At 34.9% G+C, this 14274-nt stretch overlaps 1 protein-coding gene across 2 annotated transcripts; it reads right to left on the bottom strand.

Annotated features, from left to right (window-relative positions):
- Positions 1–933: 933 nt before the first annotated feature.
- On the bottom strand, positions 934–2809 carry LOC7461209 (BURP domain protein USPL1). 2 transcript variants are annotated; one of them, XM_002306060.4, is made up of 3 exons: positions 2323–2809; positions 2110–2211; positions 934–1979 (listed from the first exon to the last, which is right to left on the bottom strand). In XM_002306060.4, the coding sequence occupies exons 2-3, from the start codon at positions 2164–2166 to the stop codon at positions 1095–1097; spliced, it is 942 nt and encodes a 313-aa protein (XP_002306096.2). In that variant the 5' UTR covers positions 2167–2211; positions 2323–2809; the 3' UTR covers positions 934–1094. The 2 variants fall into 2 exon arrangements, with proteins under 2 accessions (XP_002306096.2, XP_024454564.1); XM_024598796.2 differs by having other exon boundaries at positions 2110–2772.
- Positions 2810–14274: the final 11465 nt, after the last annotated feature.

The following is a 14274-nucleotide window of genomic DNA, read 5'->3' on the forward strand; positions in this document are numbered from 1 at the left end:
TCGGGGGAGAAATATGAAAGGACAGCCAATTCCTAAAGTAACTCAAGGGCTTATTGAAAACCAAGCCAAGAGGCTAAAAAAATGACCAACTTGTCAAGAATGTTTCCTGACAATTGACATTATTTTCCTCGGAATTCTCACTGGACTTTTGCAGAGCCTAGGAAAGATAGACCTCTCGATTTGGATGATTAATTCCAATCTTCGTATTTATCATGAAACTCCGGGGAATGAAAAGGAGAAAATGGATTTGGATGGTTGGTCGAACCAACGTATTTGTCATGGAACAACTACTCAGCCCAGCAATGATGATTGGTCCAACCACGAATTTATCATGGAACAACTACTGATACTGAGCTCAAGTGTGATGAATGGTCGAGCCACCGTATCTATCACGGTACAACTACCGAGCCCAAGAGTGAGAAGTCCTCTGTTACTGACTCTGAAACAAACCAGCAGAAGATGGTAAATTCTCCAAGGATATCAACAAGGGGACTGATGTTCTCGTCTTAGGCTCTAAATAATGAAGTTAGCAGTGCTACCTCCTTGCTTCGAGTGCTGTATTATAAAAATAAATGTGGATCCTTGATGATATGCTGTGAAGTCGATGAAATAAGTTGAGTTGTTGCTCAGTTTGTATTTTAGTGTCACGGTACGTTTGAGGTTAGGAAACAAGCCACCTCAATCAATTACGAGGTAAACATTACTGGACCAGGGTTTTATGCATCCTGTTGTAAATAGCTGGATTGGATTTGTACGTTATTTTAAGCCATGATTAGATCCAGTCATGGCATAGAAATCAGGCAAGTTCTGGCTGGATTTACATGAAATCCAGTTATCCCCCAAATAGTTTTCGAAGCCGGGTTCTCCCGAAGAGAATACCTTTGTCTGTCATCGTAGAACACCAGCATTCCAAGACATTTCCAAGAAACGAAGTACAGAATCACCAATATTCTTTATTAGTCTTGTAAGAGGGAACATTGGTATACATCAGTCCATGACTATATCGACAAGCACAATTTTACAGACAAGCGTATGACATGATTCAAGTCTCAGGACATATCTTACAATCACAACCACAAATATTACTACTGCATTTATGAAAGCAAAGGCACCCATACTATGTTATCTGCTGGGAAAATATGGCATACAGGGGCAGTTCCAGGCTTTATTTTCAGCACACGAAATGATGGGTTGTCAGGATCCCATCGAGAGGTGTCCATGTGGCAAACACCAATAGCTTGGACTCTATCTCCATTCTCACCACCAAGTGAAATCTCAAATAACCTGTTCCCACCTTCTTGGCTATGGCAATAATAAACTACGTAAGGGTAAGGCATGGTATGACATCCTATCACTTTTGGTACCAAGATCTCTCTAGGCTCCTCCACAATGGTGTAGTTTTGTATAGGTGCAACTGGCTTTCTAAGATGATTGGTAGTTAAGGCTTTTACTTGGGTTTCCGATCCAAAAGTGGCCTGTGCAAAATCAAGCATGGATTCCAAGGAAGTAGCACAGAACTTGGTCTCACCTTCCATGAGTTCAAGTTCACATTGTGTTAGTGTATATTCCATGGCTTTGGCTTGAGGAGATTCTTTGGACAAAGAGAAAAATTCAAGAAGATAAGGTAATTTTGCTAAAGAGAAAGGAATTGAATTGGCTTCTTCTCTAGATATCAGATGAGGAGAAGTTGAAGGGTCTCTATAGTAGAAGTAAAGTGGAAGTGTTTTTCCAACTTGCAGATCTTCTATGGTGAAGAAAATCTTGTCTGAAGGGTCCATATGATTCATATGTGATGATAGATGAGCATGTTCATGGTTTCGATGATCACCATCCCTACTGTGCCTGGTTAGAAGATGATCATCCTTTGAAAGCTGTTGCAAATCAGGTTCTCGATTGTGTTGCAGACCGTTTGTATCATCATCCGGCACTTCTCTCCATCTTGTGTGAGTCATCTTTCTTGCACTACAGTCTTTAGCAAACTGTTATCAAAGCAAATATATAAATTATTAAACCAGAAGAACCAAATTTAGAAGCACTCATCTTGACAACAACAAATTAAAAATGAAAGAAAATCATGGAGGCAAGTGAAGAAGGGGAGACAAAGATTACCAGTAAAACAAGTAGAGAACAGAGGATAAGTCTCCAAGACAAAACATCAACACCCATCTCTGCTTCAGAAATCTTGAAATTAACCTTTCTTTCTTTCTACTTCTGCAAGTAAAAATTTGTACACCAGCTGGATCAAATAAAATCTAGTCTAACGTTTGAGATATTTTTATTTCAAATGTAAGAAATAATTCACACTAATTTATTGAATTTTGCCTTAATATGGCTAGTTGCAGACATCATATCAAACTGTATTGGGGTCAACTGTTCTGGCGGATAGGCTAAAAGGCACTTCAATCTATGTCACCCCAGCTCAGGCATTCTTGGCTGTGCTTGATTTCTCCCATATGAACTCTTCCCTGGAAGATCGATTTCTAATATTATATTGATCATAAGTCAAACAAGCAAATTAAATATTGTTCTGCACTTATCTCAGGTTCATATTTCTCTGCATGATGTGGCCACACTTGTATTGATGTTGCAGGCACATGGCCATAGAAGTATTCGGTTGACTTGATCTGGTTCCTTGATTAATTCCATCCTTGCTTAAATTGCGAAATTAATCCACATGTAATCATCGACCTATAGTCTAGTTACTCTAGCTGTTGAAATGCGAGATTTTCAAAGAAGTGCGCATTTGAAGAACTTTCATCCCTAATCCCACATATTTATTGATGTAATTAATCTATGGAAATGTACCGGGAAGTTCATTGTATTGCGTGCTGACTTACGTTGTTAAGATCAAATTCGTTTTCTATCTTGAAAGGTGGAAGGTTACCTGGCCCTAGAAAATGTTAGAATGTCAACGTTCGGAAGTAGTGGAGTTGAATGTTGATGAAATGTTAAGGCTGTGGGCGGCGCAGTGTTGAGCATGACTGCACGAGGGTGGACTACAGATATGGCAACCTTACATACTTGTAGTGGTATCAACTTCAAGTCTTCCATTGCCATGAACTATACCCAACTAACGTTCTTGGCTTTCTCAAAAAATAATAGCATTGTTGACTTTAACATGCCTGGAATACATGGGGAGATCTGTACCTTTTATTCGTCCCTGCCGCTTGATGCAAATTGGACCTCAACTAGTGCCTCGAACGTGGTAAAAATGTCGGTCACTCTTGTCGACGATGCAGGTTGAAATATTCTCAGGAAGCTGCTCATACGCAAAATTGCAAGAATTTTATAAGGTGAACACGATCTGGTGCAGTACGTATTTATGACATGGAAATCCTATGTGTTGTTTTTTTTTTAAGCTTATCATTTTGCATGTGTATTTTTACAAAAAGCTTTATCATATATGTCTAAGAACAGTAGACTATTAGAGAAAATTATTGTTACTTAAATATATCCATATAAAACAACAAATTAAAAAAATAAATATATTAAAAAAATTAACTTACCATCCGTTTTGCATGTAAAACAAACAAAATGGATCTGTTGGTGTATGTGGTAATGGAACCGTGAATCTGCCAGTTCTGGTTCTCCACACCAAATTGTGACTATCACATGAAATGCTTGAACGTTGTGTACTGAATATATTTCACCCAAACAGCCTTTGATATGTACGAGGGTTTGAAATCCTTCGAAATAGCTACATCCTTCCAATCTGGAAGCTATCTTTCTTTCATATATTTTTTTGTTTTTTTTTTGTGTCTCGTATCAAAAATCACACAACCTATATGGTACAAATGAATTATATGTTAATAATTAAAAAATAAAATTTTAAAATTTAGATTAAAAAAATTTATCTTGATTTCAATCTTATCTAATTACAGCGTTATTCTCCCAAACCCTCCTGACAACAACCTTGTCAACTCTATCCTAGTAAAAAATTTCATTGTAGTTCAAATTTGTAAGAGAATAATTCTAGTAATATTAATAAACTAACCAGATTACCATAATAAAAAAAACTGTTTAAGTTAATACTAACCTTAAACCTTCTGAACTATGCATCAATCATGGGTTTCCGTATGTAAATAACTCAAGATGCACGTTTCTTGATTTTACTGAAAACTAAGGATGAACCCTATTAAAATGTTTCCAGAGATTTCTCCACCAGAAGGGTACACCATCACTTCATCCACCACATCATGTGTATGATTCCATATCATGTACTCAATAGTTGTTGGAGAAATGAATAACCTTTATAATTTAGGTGTGATTGGAAAGTATCTAAGTTTTCTATGTACAACAAGAGTCTTTTCTCAACTAGTTCTAAGTTTATAACGAGCATGTTCACATATTCTGCACTTGATAAATTCTATATTTTTAAGGTAGTGCAATATATAGAAGTTTAGACACGTATTAATTTTTTAATATCCTAGTCTGAAGGGTTTCATCATAGATTTGGTAGCATATAAGTTCTCTTTTAGCTTATTCCCTTTAAGTAAAATGTTTTTTGTCCATTCGATAATTTTACCGTAACCAGCCTCACCCAGCCTATAATATGACTTGATGATGAATATTTGTTCAACAACCGATAACTTAATGTGATTTATGCATTTATCCTATAATGATTCATCAGAGTCTTTTAAAAAATCAAAAAATTCGGTGACGTCTGCATTTTTGAGTTCTTATTCATGATTGGACATTCACCTAGTAAAGAAATTGCCAAGAAGCAAGTGCCATATCTACAATAAAACTGGGATATCTTGCCAGAAATTGGAAGAAATAAGGGCAAGCAGGAAATATATATGTTTCCACTTTTTAACAGAACCATCCACTTTATGTCCATAAAGAGAAACAAACCGAGCGAATTCCTTCATTTTCCCTCGCCATATTCTGCGTCGTCCCAGCCTCAACTCAGAGATCAATGGCTTGCCTAGATCAACTTCGATGCAAACAGCAAGATTAGCCCTAGAACCTTTCAGCGTGGCTTCATCCACTTCTAACTGTTCCCCCCAACTTATTACCAATTTTCTGGAGAAAAGCCAGTTATCATAATATTCAATATGCAATAATTCGGAATACGAACGAGGCTGCTATTGACTGACTGTAAAGTAGTGATCCGAAACCATCCAAGGGCCACCAAACAGAATACGTTGGTAATCCTCATCGGACGTGAATTAATCTAGCAACGTAGTAATTATTCCCGGTATCAGCCAAGGTTACTGGTTGTTTCAACTTCCATAGTTGTTCCAATCTACTAACTTGGAACTTATAACCAACACGTTTACCAGATATCTTACATATAAAAGCGTTTTGCCATGGTTTGCAGATTCGTTTCTTATCAACAGCCGAAAGGTGAATTGTAGGGCAATCATCCTCTCGATCACTGTCCTGTTCAGATTTCTCATGGAATAAATCCAATCAACTAGTGGAGTCAACCCATCAGCCATAATAGCATCTTTAGGAGAATCATTAGTCAGAGCCTCCTTAGGCTTTCCGTAGGCTCCTCCTCCCCCATGAGTTCCTGAATATGGACTTAGAGTCAACCAAGTCCGCTTCCTCCACAGAAATCTCAGGATTGGTCGCAGAGAGAGAGAGAGAGAGATCGCCTCCAATATTCCTTTTTATCGTCCTAAATTCTACACATGCATGGGGTTATTGCCACAAAAGTCACAAGAAAATATTTGCAACGACGTGATATGATCATCTCAAAATGTCACGGTATTGGATTTTAGTAATCTAACGCGAAGGTACCACTTCGAGAGCATATGATAGGACAACACCATCTGCACGCACAAGGCAAGAAAATGTTCAGGAATACGGCTTCAACCTGTTTTTAAAAAACAAACAATATTTAAAATTAATTTTTTAATGTTTTAAAATTATTTTAATAGGTTACTATTAAAAATAATTTTTAAAAAATAAAAAAATATTATTTTAATATATTCCCAAATAAAAATTATTTTTAATCGTTACCATTAAACACTCTCAACACCGTCCAAAACTATAATATTTCATCTCCACCAAAAGCTTATTTAGCAATGCATTGAACTCCATTCAAACCAACGGCTCTGCAATTAATCAAGTTCATCATCACTACGTGGATTAATTTCTTCTTTGTTTTCTTGATAGTTACATTTCTGTTTCTACTTGGTTGACAAATTGAATGGATATTGGAGTTCTAACGAACATGATTGTCACTTTCAGACCGTGCTCACATCACTAATAATAGGGTGTTTGAGTATGTGATAGCGTTTGTTTTTTAAAATATTTTTATTTTAAAACACATTAAAATAATACTCTAAAAACAATATTTGATGCAACCCGGTAAACTTCTGACTGCTCTCTTGGTATCTAAAAGATATCTAGATAGCTCTCTCTTGATTAATCCGATAAGATTTTCTACAAAAAAACAAAAACTACTCGTAGATGTCATGTTGTGGATGCGAAAATGAAGCTGACTTTGGTAGGCAATGCCGACCAGCACAATGTCCATGTTCAACGTTGCTCTAGAACAAAATCAAACTTATTCAAAAAAGCAAATTGTACAAAATCTAGAAAAGAACGACAAATTGGTCATCCAACTCCACTCAGCTTTTACTTTGGTCTATAAAGCCAACACTAAGTAATGTTGTCTCAAAACTGTCGAAAAGACATTTCACAGTTATAAAAGCTCAAAAGCTGCTCAGATTAAAATTTTATTTTATATGTTTTTAATGTGTTGGTTTTAAAAATAAATTTTTTAAAATAAAAATATATATTATTTTAATATATTTTTAAATAAAAAATATTTTAAAAAATAGCATTTATAGCTATATCAAACACCTCTTTTTATCTCATTAATCATAGTGGATAAGTTGTTAGATACATGGAAATTGTTAGTGTTTACTATTAAAGTTGTGCCTGTAAAAAAAAAAATTAATAATATAAGCAGAGTTGTTGTATTTATAATTGGAGTTGATGGTTTTGTTTTCTATTCCTCTAATTCATCATATCTTTTTTTCTTAAATAAATCATCCTTGTAGATATATATGTTGCAATAAGATCCTTTTGTATTTTTCTAATAAATAAAAATTAGTATCCGTAAGAAATTAACCAAGTTAGATGATAGATTAGCGTTAAATAATGAATAATGTTTCAAGTGTGTGATTATTTTAGTTCCAGAAGGACCAAATTGTAAATTAATTGAGAATTAAGAGACTAGTTTGTTCTTTTCTCGTTTGAAAGTGGACAGCACTATTCGTGAATCAAGTTCCAGAAAAGAAAAGAGAGCCAGGAATTCTGGGCTACCTATTATCCACGTATCAAGTTGACTTTTAGCCTAGAGAGCCAGCTTTTCTCGTGGGCGTTAGAATCAAATCTAGCCTCCAGAAAAAAAATAAAAATAAAAAAAGTTTCCTCTCTATTCTTTAAATAAATATATATCTTTTATAAAAGTCACAGGCACAGCAACCCACTAACTCTTTTTTCCTACTTTTTTTAACTCTCCCGTAGTGGTCAGCTGACAGTCAATGATAGAATCCCTGCATGGAATGCAACGGCAGGCACAAATACTGTGGAACTAATAATATCAGGCTTGAACTTGTTCTCTTTGACAGGAATTCTGGGCTACCTTGATAATCTCATGAATATATCAGCCTTTTCAGTTATTTAATTACAAAAAAAAAATGTATGGAGTTCCTTGCAGGTTACTAAAAACATAAGGGATCAGAGAAGGATGATGCAATTTGTTCATCAATGATTACTTCCCAGAAATTGATTCATTAGAATCTTATACAAGAACTGGTTATTAAATCTGAACAGTAACTTCGAGCCAGCAGAATTCTCGCCAAACCAACTGTTGATTTTTCAATGATGTTGTCTCCTTCCAGCCTTCATCACCATGTCCTCTGGTTCGCAACAAAAAACTTGTTTAATTATTTGTTTTTGTGAAGAGAGTACCCCATCAAATTAAAAGCTTGAATATGAAAATCTGGTTAGTACTACTGGGCTGTCCTGAAATTACAAATTCAAACTTTGAACTTGAAAATTATGTTGCGTCACCAACGTGTGGGATATAAGAGTTGACGATATTTGTGGAGACATCTAGATCTGCCATATCTTTCTCCTGAAAATTGATATCTTACTGATTGAACGTGTTTTTTATTTGAAGGTCAACTTCTAGGTTGCCGAAAACTGAAGATCTATAGCACTGTTATGACGGGTACGCATGTCAGCATGAACACTCTACGCACCTTTCCCACCTATTTTCTCCTGGAATTTTCCTATACCCTGAAAACCTCACCAAAACTACTTAATTTTTAGCTTCTTTGTCTTTTCTGCAGAAATTTCTGTGGGCATCTTCTCTTGGTAGTCAACTTAAAAGTTAAAACGGCATGATTTGTTCTCTACCATACAAAAACAAAGAAAGAAAAGGAAAGGAAAACAGGGAGGGGTAGTCTGATAGACAAGAAGTTTGACCACTTACAAGGACATCATGCAACTGTTCATCTTCGAGACGTCCTTTATTTGAAAAACAATTATAATTGTTCAGGGAAAGAATTATAAAAAGCGCCTACTGCCACGCACAGGGCGTTGATTTTTTGTTTTTTGTTTTTTTTTGCTGTCGAGGCCATCGAATCTTGAACATGCATGTGACTTTTTCATTTTTTCAAAACCGATCTCAATTAATCTATGAATTTTCTCTACCTCTCATGCTTGATAAAAAAGAAAGAAAGTGTAGAATACATAATACACATCATCACTCTAAATTGTGGTCGGTAGTTATTACAAAAGTGATGGAACAACTTTAGTTCACCGACACACAAGCGAAACAAATTATACAAGTTTCTAACTAGTATCATAAAATGAATTTGTTTGCTATGGCTGGGCTTGGCAATAATTTTATTGGTAATATTCTAAAATCCAATATATTTAAGAAACAAGTTATTTGGTATTTGGATAATGATTAATCAAATATTAATGTCTTTAATGTTCTTCTTCTTATCTCGGGAAGTATAAAACTAACAGTAAAAGTTTTAGTACTTGCAAAAACAATCTCTATCGATGGGATTTAAAGACCCTTCAATAATAAAATCAGTAATTTTAAATAGAAAAGGCAATAAATAAAAGAAGGAGCCTTAAATCCTAATAACAAGAGTGTTTGTTCTTGTTTTTTTTTTTGTGATTAATACTCTTGAAATATATGAGCTTTTAGAGTATGAAAAGTTATGAACCTCATAACTCAATAGTTGAAGGGGTATTTATAACCCTTGAACCTTGTCATCTTTAGAAAAATAAAAGACTAAGAAGTTCATAACTTCTGATGATATTAATAAGGGATAAATATCTATTACATATCATTAATAAGGGATACTTATCTCTTACACATCATTAATTAATGAGATTGAAAATGTGATAGGCCCCTTGAGAGACCTTTTATATATCTATAGATGTAGGGCTATAATTACTTTATACATGAACAATTCATAACGATAAAATTATATAGTTCTAGCATGGATTTCTAAGTCCAATTGGATCTGGCGTAGATCCAAACCTAGGGGAAATGGGTACAATGTCTTACCGGATCCACGATGACTTGGGGTCATATCATGGATGAACCCAACTATAATTTGTATGACATCTCTCTATACCCACGATGACTTGGGCTTAGCTCATGGCTGAACCCAAGTATGTTGGGCTTGACATCTCGTCGGGCCCACGGTGACTTGAACTCTCATTCATGAACCCGAGTATGTTAGGTCTGTCATCTCGCCAGACCCACGGTGACTTGAGTTCAGCTCATGGTTGAACCCGAGTATACTATGTCTGACATCTTGCTAGACCCGTGATGACTTGGGCTTAGTTCATGGTTGAACCCGAGTATGTTAGGTTTAGTATATTGTCAAACTCGTGGTGACTTGAGCTTAACTTGTGGTTGAACTCGAGTATGTTGGGTCTGGCATCTCACCAGACCTACGGTGACTTGGGCTTAGCTCCTACTGAACTCGAGTATGTTGGGTCTAGAATCTCATCGAACCAGCGATGACTTGAGCTTGGCTCATAGCTAAACTCAAGTATATTAGGTATGGAATCTCGTCGAACCCGTGATGACTTGGACTTAGTTTATGGCTAAACCTGAGTCTATTGGGTCTAGCATCTCACCAAACTCGTGATGACTTAAGCTCAGCTCATGGTTGAATCCAAGTATATTAGGTATGACATCTCATCAAACCCTCGGTGACTTGGGCTCTACTCATGGTTGAACCCATAGTATCTTGAATCTGGCATCTCGATAGACTCACTATGACTTGGGCTCAGCTTATAGCTAAACCCAAGTATTTTGGGTTTAACACCTCTTCAAACCCATGATGACTTGGGTTCGGCTCATGGCTAAATCCAAGTATATTGGATCTAGCAACGCACCAAACCCACAATAACTTGGGCTCAACTTATGGTTGAACCCAAGTAAGTTAGATCTGACATCTTTGCAGACTCATGTTTGATTAGGCTAATACCCTATCTATCGATTTGGACTCTTTCAAAGCATAAAATTATTGAGTAAAAACAATATTGACTCATCAGTTGCCCCCTTAAGTCGTTATGCATGTTAAGTGTAAAGACTTAAAAGACTTTTTAAGAGACAATTGGTCAAACTGCCTTGTCCTCCCTAGGTAAAAAGCGTCTCCCCAGATTGATCTAAAAGGATGTCATGAGGGAAACGAAAAGGTTTTTTTTTTTAAGACCATTCAGTTGCGTGTAATTAATATGCTAAAATGATTAGGCTTTCTAAGGTTTATGATGCCACACCACGTGCTTTTCATTTTGTTGATAAGAAGAAAAGGTGATGATTTATATAAACCATCCTTTTCCCCTAGTTTCATTTTTTTACTTTTGCCAAAATTTTCCTTTACTTTCTCTGAACTGGGAGTCTAATACAAAATCATACAAAAGCAAATCTCTTCATAGAGAAGTCATTCACTTAGGTAAACACATAAATCTTCATCTTCTTTTTTTATCGAAAGACTTCTTAAAAATTTTAAGAATGGCTTCTAAAAAAGAAAAGAAAACTATGTCTCCTAAAGATATTTTAGTTTCAGACCTAAAATTAAAATCACTTGTCAAGGATCTACGACCATTATAATAGGCCTTAAATCTGAAAAAGGCGTTGTTCAACCTTCTTCTACTAGAAAAAGGGATGAGAATGCCCCTCATTATGTTTTAAACTTTAGGAGACAATTGAGATTACCCAATACACCTATAGATAAGACCTAGAGCACAGTGTCCGACAACCAAGTAAACAAGGCCAATCTTAAACAACCAGGGGATTACTTGGTCAGGTTACCAGCGTTTGGTGATTGTATCTCGCAGGTCACCAGCAAGCATAAAGATGGTCAATTTATCATTACTTCCTCTATGTGCATGTATAAATTTAGATACTCGTTCCTCTTATAAGAATTTGTAAGAGATGCGCTTAGATACTATAATTTAAACCCTGGTCAGCACCACACGGTAAGTGGATTATTTTGGTTGTTTTTGACAAATTTTTCAAGGTCCTTAAAGAGAATTCTGGTAATACTACACCTTGATCAGTAGTGTTGACGGGAGGCCCTTATATCCTTTAGTTCTTTAACTTCTCAAACAGGCTAAAGGGGCTCATGAAAGATACTTTCAAAGGGAAGTCCTCTTACTTAAACTTTGATTGATGAACTCATCCTTCAAAGGGTAACATATGGTTGTTACTCTTGTATGATGAACAAGAATTTTGATTCTTACCAAAATTTACAGGAAAAAATTCCTAAATGACGACCTTTATGTCACTTACAAGTACTGAACTCAAGATGTTACATGAAGGGCTTGCCTTGATGCAAAACATGTGTAAAAAAAATACACCCTAAAAAAATGTTCTAATCCTTTCATATGAGATAGGGGATAGGTTTACTACTTGGTCTCTAAAAAATGGGTCTCTTATTGTCCTCGTGATCACCCTCATAGTGCAATATAGGGGAATCAAAAGGTAATGAGATGGCACTTATATTAATCATTACCAGTCCAAGCACTTAATAAAGAGTTGAATGGTTTTACAAACTTAAAACCCTTACTAAAAGTCATAGGATAAGTCGTTACTCCCCCACCTAACCTGAAGTTTCCATATATGTGCATTCCAAAACGATATATCACAAATAAACTAGTGATGCATAAATACATTTATCCATATTCAATATACATGCATGAAAAGGATAAAACATGTTAAAGCGTAAATAAGTACGCCAAATGTGAAAATTTAAATGCATCAAATCAAATAAACCATATAAAACACATAAAGTCTAGTCCAATACTGTCAAAACAGAAAGTCTCCAATGGAGTTGTCATTTTGTCGCACCTGACGCGTGTGGCATGGTGTTGGCGGAGGGCAAGGCGTTGCCACCTAGTTGTTTGGTATATGTTCATTAGACTTAAATGTACTTATCTTGTCAGAAATTCCAAGGGTAAGACACTAGTTTTGGTTAAGGAAGGTATTAGCACCACTATCACACCTTACCTAAGATAAGCTGCATTGTGTGGTTTAGATGTAGTTTAGAGGTTTTGATGGATTCTTAACCGGTGATCAGTATACGGCTTAGAAAAAAGATTAATTCTTATGAATAAATCTAGCATTTCAAATTTATTATATTATGGGCTAGTATGCCTAGATAAATTCTAATGGAAAGAGTTCACGTAGGTACCCCGACAAGGTCCACATATCATAAAACGTGAAAGGGTTTTCCACAACTCGGATTTTGCAGTGAAAAATACTTCCAATTAAAATTGATGAATATCTAAAATAATTCTAAAACTTTTCTAGTCAACTCCTGGTATTTAAATACCAGCCTATTTGTAAATCCAACATTTATATCAGAATATTGACAATTAACTTTCATGAATTGAAATTTATAGGGTTATTGAAATATTGATCAAATCATTGAGGAATTTTACAAACTTATTGTAAATTCCAAAAAAATACAAAAAAAAAATCAACGCAAGTATTTTATAAAACCATGCTAAAAACCATTTTCTTTCTTTTTTTTATAAATAAAATGCAATATTTGCAAGGATTGTGTTGTATGTAATAAGCAAAAATCATTTTTTGATTTATAAACGAAATTATTCAAAAACTTTTAAGGTCATGTTTGGCAAAACCATATTTTTCTTCAAAACAGGTCTAAGGACGTGTTTGCCAAACACATCCTTAAGCCAAAATTCCTTTAACAAAAACATTAGCAAACCAAACAGGGCCTTAAAAATCTGACCTGATTTTGACCTGTCCGGGTCAACCCGAAAACATTGGTTCAACCATAAACCGAACCAAAAACCAAAGTTTAACCCAAAACTAAACCAAAACAGAGATTTAACTGAAAAAAATCATAAAAAAAAAACAAAAAAATCATAAATTTTTTTGACAAAAATAGATCAAATACCAAGGGAAACGAAGAATAGGAAGAACATTCAAACCCAAACCCAGCAATATAAACATCAAACCAGACCAGATTTCAAGCAATAGAAGTCATGGTTTTGTTCACAATCAAGCATAGATCAAGAATCAAGTATCGATTCGCTTTGATTATCACTTGAACATCACAATTTTCGTCAAAATGAGTTTCAGTTTAAAATGAAAACCCTAGGATTAAAACCTACAAAAACATGTTATTAATGTATGAAAACTCTAGATTATTAACTAATGATGACATGCAAACTTGCAGAAACCAAAATCAAATAAAACTGTAACCTAAAACTAGCACTTGAGACGATATTATTCGGATAAACATAAAGAACATGAACCCAGGTTGCCCAGAAATACCTAAGCTACTGCTAAACCTAAAAATTGACCTTATAGGCCTTTAAACTTCTAGTTTTTTGTCCTTACCACATTATAAAAAACGAGCATGTTTGACTCAAAACAAACAATAAAAACAAGTCATTAAAATCACTCATTAGATTTTTCCTTCCAAAACTGCTGCTCCAATGATAGCCAACTAAAAACATCACATATCAATTCAAAACTGACTCTTTAAACACTAGGGAACAAAACCGAACTTAGAAACCAAGAACATATATTAGCAACCTATAAAAATCATCACAAACCTACTACCATATTTGACAGATTCTAAAAATCATTTCATTTCAGCAAAAACAACATCTAAACATCCAACAAACATTAATAACAACTTTAAAACATGATTAATTACTAAAAATAACATTTTCATTCATTAATCCACATATATGCTAAAACATAAAATAATGTTGAAAAGATTCAAAAACATC

Source organism: Populus trichocarpa, chromosome 4 (assembly GCF_000002775.5).
Source record: "Populus trichocarpa isolate Nisqually-1 chromosome 4, P.trichocarpa_v4.1, whole genome shotgun sequence".
NCBI classification, from domain to species: domain Eukaryota; kingdom Viridiplantae; phylum Streptophyta; class Magnoliopsida; order Malpighiales; family Salicaceae; genus Populus; species Populus trichocarpa.

Bases quoted from the DNA above. Each gene is read 5' to 3' on its own strand.
- LOC7461209 (XM_002306060.4), bottom strand. From the start codon at position 2,166: ATGGGTGTTGATGTTTTGTCTTGGAGACTTATCCTCTGTTCTCTACTT. The intron at 1,980-2,109 runs GTAATCTTTGTC...CTTTGATAACAG, and splicing joins GTTCTCTACTTGTTTTACTG to TTTGCTAAAGACTGTAGTGC.